Below are 20,834 nucleotides of genomic sequence, written 5' to 3'. Positions count from 1 at the left end.
GCTGCTCACAGCTGAACACACGTTTCTAATAACATGATCAGACCGAATCTGTGGAAGAGTTAAAGATCTACGACATCCGTATGTGAAGTAAGTGTGACCTACACACACTTTCAGCAGCGAGGCTTCCAGTACAAGTCTACGCCCAGAGGCCTGCTGTTACTGTAGGCTCCTAGTTGCTGCTCTTGCAGTGCTGTACACTATATTATAATGTCGCATAAATCTGGAGTGCATATGCTGTAAATACACTACTGGACATTGTGGACATCCACGGTCACACTTCATGCATAATGCACTTTTTATATGTACGGACGTGTGCAGGTATATGTATACAAATGTATATTTAGTGTGTACATGTGTGTGTGAGTGTACATGTCTATACTTGTAGATACTAGAGATATCTATTACTTACATAGTAATAGTAATGGTAGAATAGTTACATTTACATCTTGCATATTTCCAAAACCTTCTATCATAGTCACATGTATGCTACTGTTGTATGAAGTGTATTACTTATTTGGTATTTGTTTGTTTTTTGTTTGTTTTTTTGTATTTTTGTATTTTTCATCTGCTATCTGTACCAGAGCTGAGGTAACACACAAATTTCCCCGCCGTGGGATCAGTACAGTCTTATTTTAATCTTACTTCATAAGTCTGTCATTCTGAAACACGCTGTGCAAAGTCCTACTGTTCTGTTTTATTCAGAATGTGTTGTGGAGTCTTTCCCTCACAAAGCGCCTTGAGGTGACTGTTGTGTTTGAACTGAACAGAACCTCACATTTCATGTAATGTGTGTTTTGTACTATCAAACTATGAGTACTGTTAGAGAAGTACCACAGAGTCAATGACGTTGGTGTCCTTAATGATAAAAAGCTCCTCTTCACATCCGACCGTTTCAACAGAGTCACATCAGAAATTAGTCAGATCCCTGTCACATTTAACTCACACCATCCAGTCGATACGTTTCATTATTTTATTATTGAAGGCAAATTTAAGAGTCAAGCAGGCGTAAGAATACAAGGGGAAAAAAGAAGAAATCATTTAAGACAATCAGTGTTAAATCAGTTTTACATTTAAAATCATTCATTATCTGAAACGTCTTAAAGGCCAAGTGTATGTGGACACCGCAGACCACAACTTAACAGGTCTGGAAAGAATCTGATGTGCATGTAAAATCAGTATCTTCGTATTTTTGACCAGACGTTGCACAGGATGTTGAATTATCTTTTTCTTTTTGATTCATAATTGATTCATTGCACATTTTCTTCAAAGAACATAGACGTTGATGCTATTTGGATGTCAGCGATTTCCTCCATTCAGTGATCTGGAAAACCAACTGAAAGAAAATTTATGTCAGAGAGTTTCATTACTGAACCCCAACGTTTTAGGAAACAGGATCAGTGCTGAACCACCTAAAAGCACAGTGTGTAAGGGCAGATTCACATTTCTCTCTAAATGTTAAATGAGCTAAATGTTTTGTTGTTATAAATGCTCTAATTAAAGAGAAGTCTGAGGTACTTACAGTGACAGCTGTAAGCCATCTCCAGGTACTTGTAGGTGCCAAAACACGGGTCTCCAAACACAGAGCTGCTCACTTTAACAGTACAGTTGCTTTTCCCGTTACAGCTGCAGATTCAGGTAAAGGTGAGTTGAAATATGTTGTGTGAGAAGACAAAAGGCTGAAGGAAGTGAGTCTGCATCTTTACCTGTCAGCTAAAATGCTTATGGGCTTTGAGCATTGGACATTTTGGAGCTGAGAGGCTGGAAGATTCAAAGAGCATGTGGTCGAATCACGGCGCCCGTAATCAGCTCCGTGGATGAGTAAAACCTGGCCTTCACCTGAAGAAGAGCAAACGTTAACCTCATTTGTATTTTTACCGCATGAATCCAAAGACTCACAAAGAAGGAGAAACTGTGCTCTCACCGCACTGAAGGTTTGCCAGAGAATCGTCACAAGTTACACTGTGGACTGACAAAGAGAAATAAAGCACATTAGAAACATGCACATTCACAAATTTGAATACACTGAATATTAGTTTCTAATCACAGTTGTAATGTACTCGCTGGGAAGCAGGTGTAGGTGGTGTCCAAGTATTTGTAAATGCCGGAGCACGGATCAGAAGTACGGAAGGAGTTTGTGCTTATTTCACACACCTTCTTGCCATCACATCTGCAGGGAGACAAAGAGGAGCTCTCATCTTTTCAGGTGAGTTAAAGTGATCGATTAATGATTCATCCATGATTCATCAGATTTGTTTACCTGCTCTTGACGTCTTTCAGAGTGTCTATCTGGAAACACTGTGTATTCGCAAGCTGATCTGCAGGAATGCCATCACTGCAGATTTCTGCATCTGTCCGCCCGTACATAGCTGCCTGCACGATGATCACTCCATTATCTGTCATACAGAGAACGATGACGGTCAAAAGGAGGGAATCACAAGAAATGCATAAGATGTGCAGCACAAGAAAAACAAATAGAGGCTTTTTATGTTTTCAATAATCAGAAAATGTCCTCCTGTAGTTCTGTGGTGTTACAAGAAGTCTGAAAGGTCACATCAGTCACAAGCATAAACTACAGTTTCACTGAATAAAGCACAAAAAGAACCTAAACCTTAACAGGTTTTTTTGCTCCTTGGGTAAGACTTTACTGAGCTGAGTTTCTCATAAACATAGAGTCAGACTTCTATTTACAACCTGAGGAGTCGCCCCCTGCAGGACATTAGAAAGAATGCACATTACATCAGAACTGGGTTCACTTTTGAGTGAGAGCTAGGAGCTATAAAAAAAACATTTTTATGTTACCACAGCTCAGGCGTTGCACATTGTCAAGGCTGTCACAGGTGATCACCCTCGCTGTGGACATGAAGGTCGGCGGGAATGGGCCCATAGGTCCACCTTGGCCCATAGGTCCACCTTGGCCCATAGGACCACCTGGGGCCATAGGACCACCTAGGCCCATAGGACCACCTGGGGCCATAGGACCGCCTGGGCCCATAGGACCACCTGGGGCCAAAAAGCCTGAAATGAAAAATGTAAAAAGTCCATAATTAGTGAGTCTTGGAAAAATTAATTATCCTACAGCAGGGTCTTCATAAACAAATATGAATGGATTTGAAATATAGAAAACACAGGGCAAGTGGGAAATAATCCCAGTCGACTTAATGTCATTATATGTATGTATATGTATTTGTATTTTGTAACACTCATCTGAACCGGTTGAGGAATGATTTCCTCCACATCAGTCACTGATGGTCTGTCACCCAACATTTTTGTGTTATTTTGTATTGTAGTTATGCCCGTGCTTTTGTCTCCCCTTTCTGTTCCCACGTGTCTGTCCTTGCGTTCTGTCTCTCCCCAGTCTGTCATGTGTCTCATCTCTGTGTGCACACGTTGTCAAGTCCGTGTTGTCATGTCTACGTTCCATTATGTTTCCTGTTTTACTTTGAAGGGTTCGATGTTTCCATGTTCAGTTTTACTTCCCCTGTGGTGTCATGTTCATTTGTGTCAGCTGTGTTTCTCCAGGTGTTTCCACTTCCTTCATTGCCCTTCGGTCTCCTTCGGTTCAGTGTTGGGTCATCTGTTTACCTTGTGTCACGTCACATCATAGAGTTTTTCTACAACTGCTCAGGTTCATGTTTGTTTTATTTCATGGCTACGTTTTGCATGTCCCTGTTTAGCTTTATGTTCTGGTTTTGTATCATTGTTGTCATAGTTTAGTTTTTCCCAGCTTAGGTTAGTTCCACCCTTGTTTCACTTTGCTTTGTTTTTCTGTCGTGTCTGCTTTTGGGTCCACACCACAAACACACTGGCTACTCTGCCGTGACAGGTCTGACTGGTTTTCAGTCACTGAAGCCTCCTGCTGGGTGACTCATGCACAATAATGAAAGTGATGCTATTCACATAATGTAAGAATGTTGAAAAATGTGTCGTTCCTGGGGTCCGATATGTAACCTGACTGGCTGAGCATGATGGAAGCCAATCAGACGTAAGTTATGGTAGGGACAATGAAGACCAGTCCCCATAATTCCGATTATCTAAGTGTTCCCACCACAGGTTTAACATCATTTTCACATGCGACTGTTCTCTGTTACTGAACTGCTTTCACTCAATGCTTCAATGAGTCCGAGTTTCCAGAGTTTACCTGAGGGATTTTTCCTTAGTGGTGGTGGGACTGAAAACTTATCACAGGCTCTTGTAGTTAGTGGTGTATTAAAATCAAATAGCGCATAAATGCACTATAGTATACAGGCATGAAGCAAAACTGCTATGCAAATCTAGGCTCTCTCTTTGGAAGAAACTCTGAGTATGAAGGCGTGTTAGAGCCAGAAAAATATTATTGTTTATTCTGAGAGAAAAGAAGAAATTCGATAGACTGATGTAAGGATGGCGATGGTTACAGGCTCGTGCAGTAAAGAGGATGGATGTCGATCAGCTCTCACTAACTCATCTACACGCTAAAGTATGAGGTTAAAAGGACATTAGCATAAAACATATCAAACATTCGGTGATTACCTGAAGTCATAAGTACACACGTTGCTGCGAGCACTGAAACATAAAAAGAGAAACCTGGGTGTTAGCCGGTGTACGACCTACAGCTGATTTACTCGTTTGTCTTCTGTATTACTGTAAGTAACAGTGTTTCACATGGACTTTAACACATGGCCTCAAAACATGAAATGAAAATGAATAAAAAACAGAGAAAAACTGGATACACAACTTACTGTTAAAAGACAACAAAGTCATGTAAATGACACATTAAAGGAACAACTTGGAACAACTTTTAGTGTGCAAAGACTTTCCTGTACTCACACAGTGTGCTGCTGAGTCCGGAGCACTGCATGCTGTTAGAGCTGGTTTTAGCGAAGAGCTGAGCTGATGGTGAAGCACACAGGAACCTGGTCTATTTGTACTGTTTCAGTAAGAATGCTATCTGCACGCCAGGCAAGCAGCCAATCGAAAACTTTCCCTCATGATGTGCAACAAACTGAAACAGACAATAGAATTTGACTTAGATAAAGCTCACAGGGCACACACACACACACACACACACTGAGAGAAACATATCTGATGGAAAGGTGTGTATCCTGGAGAGAAACCAGAAGATAAAAACAGACCTGCAACTTGACCTGCTTGGCAGGTTTTGGATGTATGCTCAGCTTGATGTGGGGAATGTGTCACCTTGATGGCTCCATTCAATTCAGGCAGCAGCTGCAGCTCAGTGCTGGAGGTGCAGAGCATAGTCCAGCCTCTGAGTGGTGAAGCTCTGCTGGAGGTGGGAGATGAAGACCTCACAGACCGAAGCCTCTGTCAGTGTCCTCACGCCACATTTAGGTGTGGCAGCTCTGCCCATCATCCTCCTCTCTTCACCCTAATGCCGACTGTAGGATAACGTTTTTAGTTTAAAATGATCATTTATTATATGTGAATGTTGCTGTTTTGCACAGTCCAGAGAAGATTTGTCTTGAATGCCATGATCTGAAGGAACATCCTTTATTCAGTGATAATAAAACAGATGTTCGACACCAGGACGGAGCTTTAATGTTGTGGTCACATTAGCCAAAGCCAGACAGTGGCAGGCAGGCTTATTTCCATTTCACATTACAAATACAGAGACCAATGTTGTTTTTTTAAATAAAAAAGCAAAAACACATAATTAGTTGATAGATGTTTATTTTTGCAATTTTTAAAACAGTCAGATAACCTCCATCTAATACTGGACACGAAAAAAACAATCACAGCTGTTTGAAACTGACTCAGCTTCACTGTTTTACTGGATCATAGGAAAAGTCATCAAAAGCACTGAAGCTACTGAGAGACCCATGAAATCATTTTGCTGATTAATTCCCAATAAATTGTCATAAAACTGCATTTTAAATCCGTTCATGTGAGATCTGCAAAAGAACAGACAACATCTCCACGTCAGATCATGTCAGTCTTTGTAGTGTGAGAACATCTGCGTGATCATTTAGGCTGCTTACACTGACAGACGTAAGCCACCTCGAGGTATTTGTATGTACCAACACAGGGGTCTCCAAACACCGAGTTACTCGCTCTGATGGTGCAGCTGTTCTTCCCGTCACAGCTGGAGATGCAGAGCAATGTGAGTGAGTGCAGGCCTCGATGTGCACTGAGGAATATGAAAGTAACACCTGCAGCTACAGTTTAAATCAGTAACAGGAGGAAAACAGTACCTCTCAGCGACTTTGCTGGTGGGACTGGAGCAGTAAACATTTTGGACCTGAGAGGCCGGACGTCTGTAGGAGCATGTGGTCTGATCGTGGCGTCCATAATGAGCCCCGTACACGAGGATAGTCTGCCCTTCATCTGACGAGAGACGACGAGCAGAAAACAACCCAGCAACGTTTTTTCAATTTAATCAAATTTAAATTTGATTCAAGTCATATAAATCATTTAACACGGGTCGAATTCATGGAACATAACAAAATAACATATTAGCAGACGGTAACAGATGGATTTACTTAATAAACACTAATAAGAAATTAAAATGTAAATAAAATAAAAACAAAAAGAACTGCAATAAAAGTAGAAAATCTTCACCTAAAAATGATCAGAGTGATGCAACAGGTATAATGAATCTTACCACAGTGCAGGTGTGCAAACGAGTGCTCGCATGTGACCAGGTGACCTGTGGAAGCAGGTCAGATTAGATATGACAGCATTGAAGAAGCTGGCTCTCAGCTACATGTTAAACCTGCTGTTTGGCAGCCTCAGTGTAAATACAGCTGAACGTTTAGGGATTCATTGCTTTCCACTGTCCCTGCTTAAACCTCAGGGGAAAAATATCTGGGTGTCATGTTTGTACCTCTCTTCAGTTTGACTCACAGATCAAAGCAGTTGTTACCCAGTTTTCTTCAGAAAGATGAACTCTTTCTTTCTGTTAATAACCTAAACATTTGATGCATGAATGAAAGGATCCTGAACGTCTGCGTGCACAGAAGTGTGATCATATTTGTGAGGTACAGGACCAGAAATATTGTTGCTCACATATACGCGCCTACATGAACTTCATGTTCTCTAGCAGATCTTTTACATGCTCTGTCTCCCGCTGCTCACTTGGGTTTGTTAATCAGGGTCTTCTCATGATTCTGAATTTCTGATTGGTGCATTCTCACTCACTGTCTCCCTCCTCAGATGACATCATCTACCTCAGGAATAGTGTTCACATCCCAGCTCAAAATGTTTTCATGAGCTTTCACATTAGCTTTAACATAATGTCATCAAAGCAGATTTTATGTTTTACTAAATTATAATGAAAAAGTCATTATTTGTTGTTTTCAACGTATTACTTGGTTTTGATGATTTATTGAACGTCTGCTGTGTTTAAATGTGTCGACTGACTTGACTTAGCGTTAGCATGCTCACAAACTCCCTGACCTTCTTTCTGAGCTCTGCTTTCTTCATAGTTTCATGGTCATGAGATACTGACTTGCAGGTAAACAGGTGTAGCTGGTCTGCAGATATTTGTAGGTGTCGACACAAGGGTCGGGACTTTGGACGTCAGTCACGCTCAGTTCACACACTTTCTTCCCATCACACCTGAAGGAAACACATACATTAAAAAAGCAGTGCTGGATGTTGGTTATTGTTTAACTGTGCTGCTTTTTCCAAAACATATTTACACATATTTCTTTGCTTTCTTTATTTTGCTCATGTAGCGGCTGTAATTGAAAGATGAACAGCAAAGGCTCAGTTGGCCCATTGAGAATAATTATTATTAGCTCAACCTCATGGATGCTCACATGTAGCTGACTGGTAGCTGCCACATTCTAGTGATGTGTCTGTCGCGAAGGAAACGGCTCTTAGAGCCGGATCTTTGACGTGAACGACGCGAGCCGTGGTTTGTTTGTTTTTTCTCTCACCCTCTCTCTCGCACTTTTTCCCGCTTCACTCCGCACGCGAGCCTTGTGCTTGCGCTGGGCAGAGGGGGGAGGGGCGGTAGTTACACTCGCAGTAGCACAGTAACAGAGCGGGAGGGAGAGAGCCAGGGACAACAACGTCACATTAGAAAGGTATAGTAATGGTCCACAACTATTTTCAGTTGCGGATGATAAAGGATTCAGAAAGTTTATTCATGCAGGCCTATATGACAGAGAATGTGCATCTTCTTTTTGTTTTCATATTTTAATTTATATTTAATTGTGTTGTGGTTTGCAGTGTTTTGTGTTGTTTTGCTTTAAATTTGTTTAAAAGGGAAAAGCTGAAAATTTAAATAGTTAAAAGTTGAACTGTGACTAGTTGGTTTTTGTATTATATGATTTATTTATTACATTTTATGTGGAGTGAATAAATAAAAGCATATTTACAGTGGCCCCTAGAGACAAAACACGTAAAAACTCCAAAACACGTAAAAACTCCAAAACACGTACAAAACACAACAGAAGTGCTCCAGGATGCTAGGCGCAGTGTTGAGCTTTTGTTACCTAGTGGCTACACAAGCCAGGAAGTACCAACGACCGGATTTGGTGTGTGGTAACGGGTAAATAATTTTTTTTAAATTATTTGAATATATATGAGTGCTTGTGTATAAATACACAAACAATACACATATGCTTTCAATTGTGTAATTTAAGTGATCTAGGTAGCTCTGTTTAGGAAGTTCAGTTAACTCTAGGAATGCGTTTTGGAGTTTGTATGTCCTTTGTCTCTAAGGGCCACTGTATATATTTATATATGTACATATATAAATAAAACCACTTTTTTTTACATTAGTAATTCCTTTTGTGCATAATTTTATATTATTGTTAATAATAAATTAATTAAAGCAACAAAAAGACCTGAAGAGCCGGTTCGGAGCCGAAAGAGCCGTCTCTTTTTAGTGAGCCGAGCTGAAAGAGCCAGTTCTCTAAAAAGAGCCGGAAATCCCATCACTAGCACATTCACAACAGAAGTTTAGGATCCTTTCTCTTGTACCTCCTCCTGAGGATGTCCACGGTTCCCTGCTGAGAGCACTCTGTGTTGGTGAGCTGTTGTTGTGGTCTGCCCTCACTGCAGGTCTCTCTGTCTGCACGTCCATACAGAGCTGCTTCCACACTGATCACTCCATTTTCTGTCACATCGAGTGGATCAGAAACGACAGCATTTCATTTAAAAGCAGCGTAAAAATCAGAGTTCACTGCGGTTTTTATTTCTGCATCGTTGTCTCAAGGCGCTTTGTTTTGCAGGTTAAAGACTCTACAATAACACATTGCTGCAAGCAGCTGAGAGGTTAGAACCTGAATAACAATAATAATCGTAGGTATTTTATTTTGCACTACATTTTCATTAACTGTAAAAGGTTTACTAAAATAATAACTACAATGTTATTTCATTTATGAGATACATCTAAGTATATTTATTGACTGAGTTCCTGGTTTGTTTGGTTTAATGTCTCCTGTGCACATGATCATATATAAACTAACGAATAAATTAAATTAAAGGAAAATTACTGAAAACTGTTTCTAACAAATACAATGACGAACATTAAACCTTTCATGTATGAATTATGACTACCTCAATCCGGATTTTTCTTCTAAGTATTTTTATTCGTCTTTAGGCAGTAAAAGATGAATAAAAATACTTATACTCATAATTCATGGATGACAGGATTAAATAACAATAATTACAATGAAACACGTCATACATAGGGATGGGTACCGGTTCTGACATAAACGGTAGTAACCAGACTGAAAAGCAGCGCACATTTCAGTGCTTTTTTTTCCTGAGATGTCATACACTTTGGATTCTAGCCAATCATTTTACCTTTGCAAGCATAGTAGGCGGGCCCAGGTACTTACGTTCTTTTAGAGCAGAGCTACAGATTAAAAATGCCCAAGGCGAAGCGATCAAAAGTCTGGCTGTACTTCACAGCAAAAGATGCAAACTCAGCAGCCTGCAACAAGTGCTTTAAGCTGATACTGTGATACTGTCAAAGAGGTAACACCTCAAATCTGATGAAACACCTGGCGACTGGTGTTTTTTTAAGCCGAAAATGCGCCGTGTTTGATAGCTTGCTGCGAGACCTCACACGAGCACATCTACTGCGGGTGTGGTGCCTGTTATCGGACCCGGAGTTAGCAACATCCCCCAAAAACCTGAAGAGGAGAGTCCTGGCCCCTAGCCCTGCCAGTGTAGCAGAAATGATGAGGATGATGATGGCAGCAGCAGCCGTTCTCCTCTGCGTGAGTAGCTTCATGTTGTTCGTGTGTAATTAACGTTGAGTAGGCTAACCACATTATTACATTAATGCATGTAAGGTGAACTAGCAAACACCGTCGTAGTTACATGCGGCTGTCTTCTTGTTTGATGGCAGATACTCCCTTCACCCTGGCCAAAAAGGCTAAAATGACCAAAGAAAAAGTGGAAAACAGTTAAACATGAGAGGTTTTTGGACAAAGTTTGTGTTCTTCATTCTTTAAGCACCGGTTCGAGCACCGTTTAAGCACCGGCACCGTTTCAAAAGTACCGGTTTGGTACTGGTATTGGATAAAACTTAAACGATACCCATCCCTAGTCATACATCTATAGTAACATTACACGACCTTTGGGTGGCAGGGTATGGAGTGACACCAATGTAGTGGTTTATGTGCAAGTATACCATCAACACTGACACAAATACAAGAAAACAACCTATGAATAGCTGTAGTGACCACTGTGCATGAAAGAGTTCAAATTCACTGTCAGTTACAGTCACTGTAACCCACTGTGACAGCAGTCTGGCGAGGAAGGAGCGGCTAGCAGGTCCAGCGAGCGTGTGGTGTGGGGGTTAGCCGAAAAACCCGAAGCCAGTCGGTTAAATCCAATAACAGACCTTCATTCACCGTCAGCAACATTAAACCTTCTGAGCCAGGTCTCCACGGCTGTACTCGTCCGTGCATACATGCGCGCAGATTGGTAACGCCGGCGCCAGGCCGTCACAACGGTAAGGTTTTCCTTTTTGAATGGAACACGAGCAGCATGGAACGGCTGCCGCTAACAACACACACCCACTAGGAGACTCCCACAGCTATTACAATAGTAGGGCAACCCTCCCTAGTGGTGCTATAACCCAAAAGGGTTGTTACACCACACATAGATTAGCTGCTCTGCCCTGCCTACTGAGAAACAGTGTTGCCAACTCCTCAGTAAGAAAAATCACTATTGGCTGTCCTAAAAGTAGCGAGAAGTTGCTACTTTTAGAAGTTGTTTTAGATAAAAAGTAGTTAAGGGGGTCTGACAGCTTGCTAAATATAGCAACAAAGTCACTAAGTTGGCAACACTGCTGAGAAACCTGACACCGGATCATTTGTATACTTAAAGTGATTGGATGTTTAGCTGGGGGGAGGGTGAGTGTGTGAGCCTGCACACAAAGAGAACACAGAGAGAAAGCAAACAAGACTTAAACCCTATCATCTCATTTGTACCTTTTCCAGCAGATGTTTTCAGCTACTGTAGTAAATCTTGTCCAAAATCAGTTTGTGGATAATCTGTTTCTTTTCTCAACTTCCAAAAGTTTGACTTAAGGGGGCAGGAAGTTTGTTTAAGGGGGCATTGCCCCCTCTTGCCCCAGCGTAGAGCCGGCCCAATTTATGTATTTGTTTAAAAAATGTTTCCAATTTAGGACAATGAACCTTCAGATGAAAAAAATGCAAAAATCAAACCAAAATATTTTTTCTCAATTCATGAATTCCAAAAGTTTCATTGACTGAGTGAAATGTACAAGCCGATTTTTCACATCCCTGCCGAGTCGCTTTGGTTTTGCAGATCTAAACATACATCGTACCACAGCTCAACCTCTGGACAACGTCCATGTCACAGGTGACAGCTTTCTCCATGGAAGCATCTGAAGAACAGATATGAAAATGTGACATGAGGTGAGCTCTGCACGCTTCGCTCTGTAATGATAAACTGGATCTTGCACCACAGGCTGTTTACCTGCTCCGCTGGGCAAACACGTCGCTGCCAGCACTGAAAACAAACATCAATGTTTTATTCATTGAGCAAGAGAAAAGATTTAAACAAAAATGATTTGATCATCTTTTTGAAAAAGCAGAGCTTCTCAAACATGCATGTTGTATATTAATATTAAGGCTTTGATGTTTGACCTATTTTCCTGTAACTGAAATAAAATTATTTTCACCGTAATGTTGCTTCACCCTCACATTATTATCTGCTACCAGCTTTGAACATACTGTTCTGTGAGGTATCTAAGTCACACCTTTAGCAGCGGGTGTCACATGTGTCATGAAATCACAGCCTCATCCAAGTGTCTGTCACCTTTCATGTTAACCATAAAATGTGCTCAGCATTTACATTCAGCTCAGAGATCCCTGCTTACAGCCTCGCAGAGCTGCTGAGGCTGTCAACAAGCGATACATCTGGACCCATCCAACATCCAGAAAACCCACATACATATAAAATAATATTCTCATCAGACGGAAACAAACATTTTAGAATTCAGTCATTAAATATAAATAAAGAAAATCCTTCATGTACTCACACAGTGTGCTGATGAGCCTTACATACAGCATGGTGTCCGTGCTGGTGAACACTGCTGGTACCTGACTCAAACACACCTCTATTTATTCAGTTTGATAAGGAACTTTATTTTAAACAGTAGTTTGACCCTGTTGGATCCTACCCAGACGGATTAACTGGAAACTCAATTTCAAGCAAGAATCTATGATTAGTGGGTGTAAAAGATTATAAAACAGAACAACATCCAGTGTTTGCTCCAAGGCTCTCAAAAGGATGGAGACCAGAATTTATGATACACTTAAAAGTTATTTTCAAAGAATGTCAGTGTTTATGTGAGTGAGTTTTAAACGTGTTTGTAGACGGACTTTAGGACTTTGAGGACGCGCAGGAAGAGACGCTTTGCCAGTAAATGTTTACTTGGCAAACCTTCACATGCGGCCGCCCCTCCCTGAGCCTGGCTCTGCCAGAGACTTCTTGTTTTTCTTAATAAAGCCGACAAGATGACACCCCTAGCCACTTAGGGGGGTTAGTGTTGTGAAGTTTAGGATGTGATGATGGTTAGAGGTGGAGTTGGGGGGTTAGGGTTTGGTGTGTAGTGTGATGGTCAGATCATGCTGGCCTACATCCCTTACAAGGGATCACGCTCAGACCTAAGTCAACAATCAGTTTTCAGAGTTGACATCAGCTTTTGCTGCCACACTATTTTTCTCTTCATTGTTGCGTGAGAAAAATCCTGCTACACAGCATGCCAACAGCAGTCCAGGATCCACAGACAGAACAGGTTTATATAGACCGGTCCTCCATATATTTACCCTCTCTGTGCCTGGATTCACTTCAGCAAATGTAAAAATTTTACAGCTTTTTAGTTTAGTAACTTTTTCTTTCATATGCAGGTTTCCTTCAAACGCCTTCCTACAGTCAGTATGTGTGTTACGTTTCATGTTCATTTGCTTTCCTCACTATCCTCAGGTGGCATCACATTTTTACTTTATCTTTCTTTCTGTGATCAGTGGCCTGTTGTTGGAGGTAGGCAATCTTTTATGTATTTTTGTCCTGTTACTGTCATGTTTCGGCTGTGTGCAGGCAGGAAGAGGACCCAAAATGTAGAACTCACAACACACGGGAATAACTCAAAATGCAGCTTTATTGCTGACACATGGAAATGCTACAGAACTAAAGTAAACTGGAAAATATAAACTAAACTTCACCAAGAGACACAAAAAGAAACACACAGCATGAGGGACGATGCGACATGGAGCAGAGGGAGACTGACATAAATACACAGCAGGTAATGAGGGAAGTGGAAGCACACAGGGAACACAGCTGAGGACAATTACACTTGACAGCACGGGGAGGACACGAAACTGCAGGAAGTACACTGAGACAGCCTGGAGAGAGAGAGGGAGAACATGAAGGAAAAATTAAGGGAAGAGGAAAACATGGAACACAAGGAGTGGGAGCAAAGCACAATAACTCACATCACTATATAGACAGTCACACGGTGGGAGACACAGAAGGCAACAACACAGGGAGAACATCTAATAAACAACACTGAACAGAACAACCTAGGAAACCTGGAGTTATCCTCAACATAATGCAAAATATGACAGAAAACACAGGGAACTTAAACCGCTGGGTCAAAATGACCCAGGACCAGGACAGTTACCCTTTATAGGCTTCAATGATAAAACAATATTGGTCATTACAAAAGTACAATTTAAAAAAAAAAAACCCCAAAAGATCAGTAAATAAAATGAGGCCACTTGGCTTCAGTTCTCTGACAGAAACAAAGCAGGGTAGTTGGCAAACTGTGAACAAGATGTTTGCAACACCACAAAGTGTTGTGTTCTTTTTTTGATCATTTTATTTTAGATTATCAAAATATAAAACAAAAACAAACCCCCTCAATAAACAAAAACAAACAGGCTCAGATGCATTACAGAAAAAACAATTAATTCAAATAAACATGCACTTCACAAAACACCACAGGATAGAATACCAAATGCTGGAGTCGATGAGAGTTTACAAATCTGGCCTTCGCAAATTGTTCCAAGAAGAGGTTCCGCACATTCAGAGGAGAATCCTTTGAGTCTTTGCTGAACTTTTCTATTTGTATTATGGACATTATGTCTTTTACCCTTAACTAAAAGGAAGGAGGAGTGGGGGACTTCCATTCCCTCAGGGTTAGCCTGTTGGCGGCAATCAAACCTAGTTCTAACGGCCACTGCACTGTAACCGGGAGTTGCTGTGATGTCTGAGAACAACAAAAATTACAAGTTCAGGTTCACGCTGTAGGGGCTTCATTTATGCCTCGGAAGACCAGTCAAATATTTTAGACCAAAGTCTGTTAATGAGGGAGAAGACCAAAAGGCATAGAACAACGTAGCTTCTGCCAATCTACACCTGTAACACATTGGGAAGATAAGGATAAATCTTGTGCAGTCTGACCTTAGAATAGTGTAACCGGTGGAGGATTTCAAATTGAATTAATTGGTGTCTGCTGTTTATAGAGCAAGAATGGATTTTAGACAAACACTTACTCCACATAGATTCAGGCACCTTCCTCCCCGATTCATTCTCCCAATCCTGCCTAATCCCAGCAGTATACACCACGATAGAATCACCAAATAAGTGGACAATTTTTGGGACAAGATGTCTGGAATCAGGCTGGCTCTTGAGTATTTCATAGATGCCATGCTCTGACAGAAGAGTTGCAAAGTCTTTAAACTTGGATTGGATGTAATGCCTGACCTGCAGATATCGATAAAAATGTGAATGTGCACTCCAAAAACTAATTTACTTAAAATTTTTGAGGCAACACTTTTACACTTAAAAATACTGAGTAGATTGGAAACCAGTCAAATCTGTTCAATATACTGGTGGATTTGGTGTTTTAATCAAATGCAGCTGAGAATAGGTGAGTCTTCAACCTGGATTTAAATAAACTGAGTGTTTCAGCTGATCTGAGGCTTTCTGGGAGTTTGTTCCAGATATAAGGAGCATAAAAGCTGAATGCAGCTTCTCCGTGTCTGGTTCTGACTCTGAAAACCAATAAAAGACCGGATCCAGATGACCTGAGGGATCTGGAAGGTTCATACTGGGTCAGGAAGTCACTGATGTATTTTGGTCCTAAACCATTCAGAGCTTTATAGACCAGCATCAGAACTTTACAGTCTATCCTCTGACGGACAGGCAGCCAGTGTAAAGACCTCAGAGCTGGACTGATGTGGTCCACTTTTTTGGTCTTAGTGAGGACTCGAGCAGCAGAGTTCTGAATGAGCTGTAGTTGTCTGACTGATTTTTTAGGTAGACCTGTAAAGATGCTGTTACAGTAATCAAGCCTACTAAAGATGAATGCATGGACTAGTTTTTCCAGGTCCTGTTGAGACATCAGATCTTTTATCCTTGAAATATTCTTGAGGTGATAGTAAGCTGATTTTGTTATTGCCTTAATGTGTTTATGGTAGTCTAAGTCTAAAAAAACAAACAAACTAATATGTAGTTGTTGCGTGTTTCATAATACATGTATGAAAAATGACCACATGTTAAACATTTTTCAAAATGAAAATTTAATTTTTATAAACATGGCAATAACTCAAAAAAAACAAGCACTAAAAAGACAAGAGGGGGAGTCGATGCCGGGTCATCCAGGGTGTCCTGCTGCTAGAACACTAACGCTCTGATATTAGCAAAAATTGTTGTGTTCTAACCTGACACATGTTAGGTTACAAAAAGTCTTGAAAGACTAATACACAACGGCAACATCTCTAGGTTTCACTTCTCACCCAAGCATGAAATCCCAGGTATTTAACCACCAGTGGCCTGACGAGGTGGCTCTTCTGTTGTGCAATCCACTTTGCCAGAGTTTGTTTGGTTTCCCCGATGTATAAATCCTGGTCATGCCAGGACTTTGCAGTCTATTTACACCTATGGGCCAGTGGACACTCTTTCAATGATGTCGATGTACACATCCTGGTGTATCTGTGGCTGATAAGTGGTTGTTGATCAATGGTCATGAGAATTTGCATAATTATGTTGAAGGAGCTGACCTCCCAGCCCACTGTTCCTTCACTGGGCTGGTTTCAGGCATTGTGCAAATATCCTGTTTATAAGAAACCTGCAGTCAGCTGAGACTGAAGACATCACTTGGATGACACATTTCTCCCACTGAAAACGTTCAGATGAACAGAATTGCAGTTATATAGTTGTATAGAACTTTGCTGTCTGCAAATTTTAAAAGTTACAATTTATATTTGCATTTCAGTTATAAAAATGATTTACTAAACAGGTCTGTGGTTTTTACAGTAAAAGTATAACAGTTTCCTACACTGAATTTATATTTTTCATGTGATTTGAGATCAACTGTGTTAATACAGTACATCAAAATGAAAAACAAAAATATGAGGTAGAGGTGGACAGATCAGTATTCAATAAAAATCAATGCTCTCTGTAACTTTAATAATAATAATAATGATAATACATTTTATTTGAGGGCGCCTTTCAAAAACCCAAGGTCACCTTACAAAAGAACAAAATTAATAAAAGGAGCAATAGTCATAAAATCCATAAAATAAGTTAAAATTGCAAAGCAGAATTTGACATCAGGTAAAATCAGCACTAAAGCGCATAAGCCAGTTTGAACAGATGTGTTTTGAGCTGTGACTTAAATGCGGTAAGAAAGTCAATATTTCTTATGGCAGGAGGAAGAGAGTTCCAGAGTCGAGGAGCAGAGTGACTGAAGGCTCTGATCCCCATAGTGATGAGGCATGAGGATGGAACAGTAAGATGAATAGCAGATGAGGATCTGAGAGGGCGGGAAACAGTGGTGATATGAAGCAGGTCACACAAATATGAAGGAGCAGATTTATGGATACACTTGTACGTGAGAAGTAAGATTTTAAAGTTTATCCTGGCTTCTATGGGCAACCAGTGAAGCTGCTGAAGAACTGGGGTAATATGAGATCTTGACGGCATACGAGTTATGACCCGAGCTGCGGTGGGAGGGATGAATTGGGTTAAGAAGAAAGGTAGAGCTGGGTGTCATCGGCATAACAGTGAAAATTTATATTATATTTTTGGAATATATGACCAAGAGGGAGCATATAAATAATGAATAAAAGAGGCCCTAATACTGAACCCTGGGGCACACCAGCAGAAACAGGATAGAGACTTGAAGAATGGGATTTAAATTGGATAAACTGAGTGCGGTCTGAGAGATAGGAGATGAACCAGGCAAGGGAGATGTAACTAATGCCAATGGATGCTATCCGGTTCAAGAGAATATTGTGAGAAATGGTATTAAATGCTGCACTAAGATCAAGGATGAGGATGGATAGGAGACCAGAATCAGCTGCCATCAGAAGGTCATTGGTAATTCTTAACAGAGCAGTTTCTGTGCTATGATTGAGGCAGAAACCCGATTGAAATTGTTCATAGAGATTATGGTCATTGAGATGTAAATGAAGCTGGGAAGCGGCAACTTTTTCAAGAATTTTTGAAATGAAGGGAAGATTTGATATAGGGCGAAGATTATCAAAGTTATTGGGGTCTGCACCAGGCTTTTTGAGAGTTGGAATAACAGAAGCCTTTTTTAGGGATTCAGGAACGATTCCAGTGTTAAGGGAGGAATGGATAATGCTGGTTATGAGAGGAGCTAACGAGGGAAGACAGGCTTTAACTAACACAGTGGGAAGAGGGTCAAGGTGACAGGTGGATGATTTGGATTTTTTAATAAGATTAGATACATCAGTTATGGAGGAAAGAGTAAAGCTTGAAAATAAGTGACAGGAAGACAGTGGGGGAAACAGGAAGTCTCCTTCAGAGTCGGAAGCTCCTACAGAGTTAAGTTGACGGTGGATATCTGAGATTTTACGAGTGAAAAAAGAGATGAGAGAATTACAAAAGTCCGCAGAATACATGTGGGAGGGGAATGTAGGGTATAGGGATATTTTGCTGCTATAATCATATTACCATTGTATTAATAATTAATAGTGATATTGCATGCGGATGTTCAAACATATTGGTGTCATATTAGCCTTTATTACAGGTCCAGTTATAACCACTTGAAACTGTTGAGTTGAATTTATAATCTTAAAAGCTTTTGAATGTTTTTTATACTCTTACACTGAAGTCCAGACAGTGTGTGAAAGACTGAGTTGCAGGCTGACAGGAAACGCCATGCTTTGCAGGAAGTGAAACCGAAAGCAGAGTCTGAGTGCAAGTTATTTTGAGCAGGTTATTTTGTATTATCTTTTACGCATCTATATCTTTTGATTAAGCTTTTAGTAGAGGTTCTTGATTGAAACAGTTGTTTAATACATTTTACATATAAGTCAAGATTATTACACACTGGTTGCATAAGCGAAGAGGTGAAACAGGGTGCAATTGTGGTTAGCACCCTATTTGGTTAGCACACACTCACATACAGGCAGGGGGTTCATTTGTAGGTGAAAGTTTAAGCATGTTTGCTATGACTGTATTTCTGTGTGTACGTGACTGTTTGATGAAGAAGCAGGTGCAGGATGCGAGAGCTGAGGTGGCTTGCGGGAAACCACCTGGGAGACGATGGAAGCCAGTGTCCTTTAATTGTGTCACAAGTTGTCAAATAGAACATTTGTGGTTTTGAAACTGATGCATGTGCTGACGTGGAGAGGGCGTCACTAAAAACACCTCGATGCATAAAACTAATGCTGTGTCTTTGTTGAGACGAGATCTGATGCTGTTTGTACACAGTGGAACATCTCCCACGCTGCGTGTGTTTCATTAAAATCATCATTTGACTCCACCTGACAGGATAAGTGTGTTGTTTTAATTTCCTTGTGCTCCCTCCTTAATAAAATGAACCTTAACAAGGTTTTGTAATTTTTCTGAACAATGAAAAGAGAGACCTGGAGTTACCTTAGAACTAATTAAACCAGAGTAGTATGCGGATTTGGCTGAAGCAATGTAGTCCTTATAGAACAAAACATGATCATTATACATTTCTTTATGTATAGTCCAGTTTTGTTGAATAGACGTTCAAGTTGGCGTCCTTTAGCTTTAAGATGACGGAAAATGAGACAGTTCGATGTTTAAAAGGAGCAAATATATGAAGAAGGTTATGAAGGTTGACATTATAATGGCAAATGGGTTCATGAGGGGTTGAAGAGCTGTGAATAGATGGGAGGTCATGGACGGCAGATGAAAAAACAGCTGGGTTAATATTACTTATTTTCCTAAAAGTGATATTACGAGGAGTACAGGTTTTGGAAGCAGTTATGTTTGCATCAAAAGAAATAAATATATGATCAGACTGGGGAAACAATGTGGCTTTACAATGGGTGGGGGTGATGCCAGAACAACAGATCAAATCCAAGATATGTCCTTTAGAATGAGTAGAAAACTTTATGTACTGTAGAAGCTCAAAACTTTCCAGGCAGGAGGTAAAATCTCCAGAAAGAGGGATTTTGTCATTGTCTATATGAATATTGAAGTCACCAACAATTATCAGATTTGGAGAAAGTACAGAGAAATAAGTGAGAAGAGCAGAAAATTCATTTAAAAACTCCTTATTTGGCTTAGGTGGCCGATAAACAGCCCCTCCCTGAGTTGCAAGGTTGAAAGGTGTAAACAAACTCAGATGGAGTGGAGTCATTGAGAGAAACAAAATCATTGGGCTGTTGCCACGTTTCAGTCAGGCAATGAGAGTCCAAATTATGATCAGAGAGAAGATCCTGGATGAGATGTCCCTTACCAGTGAGAGAGCAGATGTTTAATAGACCGAAGTTATAACTGGAGTTACCATTCCTGAGAGTGGGCTTAGTTGATCTAGCAATGTGGGCCAGCATGTTGCGGTCGACAGCCCAGTCCATCTTGCGGGGAGGACGACGGGTTTTAGATCAGATAGGCACTATTGAGTTAGTGTCATTGATGTTGAAATTCTGCCAAAGCCCTCGGTGGATGTACCTGTGGCGGGGCTTGAAGGCGATGTCCGGGTAGAAGTATAGAGCCACAGGTGGAAACACAGCCAGGCAAAAACGGAGCCACAAAAGATCTGTAGCAGAGTACTGGAGAAGAGCTGTCGCCGGGTGATGAACGATGTCTAAAACAACCCAGGTGAGCACGAACAAGCTTGTTGATCCACATCTTAATCAGGGCTAAGCACTGAGCACAAACGGTTGGAAGCGGCCAGATGAAAGTAGGGACCGAACAAACAGCTGACAGCTGCAGCGCAAGCGATAGAAACTGCAAATATTGCAGAAACAAGTCAAAACAGGGTTGCGCCTTAGATACTGGATTCAAATTGTTGTCAGCATCAGAAAAAATTATAGTACAAATATAACAATAACAATAATAACCAGTGAGCAGCGGCAGCCTGGCGCGCCAGCATTCACTCAACACCAGTT

At 40.7% G+C, this 20,834-nt stretch overlaps 2 protein-coding genes across 2 annotated transcripts; both read right to left on the bottom strand.

The window, feature by feature from the left end:
- Nucleotides 1–956: 956 nt before the first annotated feature.
- LOC116328071 (L-rhamnose-binding lectin CSL2-like) lies at nt 957–5,037 on the bottom strand. Its single transcript, XM_039604850.1, has 9 exons — nt 4,807–5,037; nt 4,510–4,542; nt 2,800–3,015; nt 2,258–2,393; nt 2,058–2,167; nt 1,922–1,966; nt 1,704–1,836; nt 1,520–1,623; nt 957–1,333 (listed from the first exon to the last, which is right to left on the bottom strand). The coding sequence occupies exons 1-9, from the start codon at nt 4,835–4,837 to the stop codon at nt 1,314–1,316; spliced, it is 828 nt and encodes a 275-aa protein (XP_039460784.1). The 5' UTR covers nt 4,838–5,037; the 3' UTR covers nt 957–1,313.
- Nucleotides 5,038–5,650: 613 nt separating this feature from the next.
- LOC116328082 (L-rhamnose-binding lectin SML-like) lies at nt 5,651–12,538 on the bottom strand. The gene is made up of 9 exons (XM_031749794.2): nt 12,473–12,538; nt 11,908–11,940; nt 11,756–11,815; nt 8,929–9,064; nt 7,445–7,554; nt 6,599–6,643; nt 6,189–6,321; nt 5,976–6,079; nt 5,651–5,888 (listed from the first exon to the last, which is right to left on the bottom strand). The coding sequence occupies exons 1-9, from the start codon at nt 12,501–12,503 to the stop codon at nt 5,878–5,880; spliced, it is 663 nt and encodes a 220-aa protein (XP_031605654.1). The 5' UTR covers nt 12,504–12,538; the 3' UTR covers nt 5,651–5,877.
- Nucleotides 12,539–20,834: the final 8,296 nt, after the last annotated feature.

The sequence above is a fragment of the Oreochromis aureus genome, linkage group 20 (genome assembly GCF_013358895.1).
Source record: "Oreochromis aureus strain Israel breed Guangdong linkage group 20, ZZ_aureus, whole genome shotgun sequence".
NCBI lineage: Eukaryota > Metazoa > Chordata > Actinopteri > Cichliformes > Cichlidae > Oreochromis > Oreochromis aureus.
This window is presented reverse-complemented; position numbering and strand designations above follow the sequence as displayed.

What these genes read in the sequence shown, in the direction of transcription:
- LOC116328082 (XM_031749794.2), bottom strand. Translation starts at nt 12,503, where the DNA reads ATGCTGTATGTAAGGCTCATCAGCACACTGT. An exon ending in GTGTTTGCCCAGCGGAGCAG is followed by an intron (nt 11,816 to 11,907) that starts GTAAACAGCCTG and finishes TCTGTTCTTCAG; the next exon opens with ATGCTTCCATGGAGAAAGCT. An exon ending in TGTCCAGAGGTTGAGCTGTG is followed by an intron (nt 9,065 to 11,755) that starts GTACGATGTATG and finishes TCGATGTGACAG; the next exon opens with AAAATGGAGTGATCAGTGTG.
- LOC116328071 (XM_039604850.1), bottom strand. Translation starts at nt 4,837, where the DNA reads ATGCAGTGCTCCGGACTCAGCAGCACACTGT. An exon ending in CGGACTCAGCAGCACACTGT is followed by an intron (nt 4,543 to 4,806) that starts GTGAGTACAGGA and finishes TTTATGTTTCAG; the next exon opens with TGCTCGCAGCAACGTGTGTA. An exon ending in CTACACCTGCTTCCCAGCGA is followed by an intron (nt 1,967 to 2,057) that starts GTACATTACAAC and finishes TCTCTTTGTCAG; the next exon opens with TCCACAGTGTAACTTGTGAC.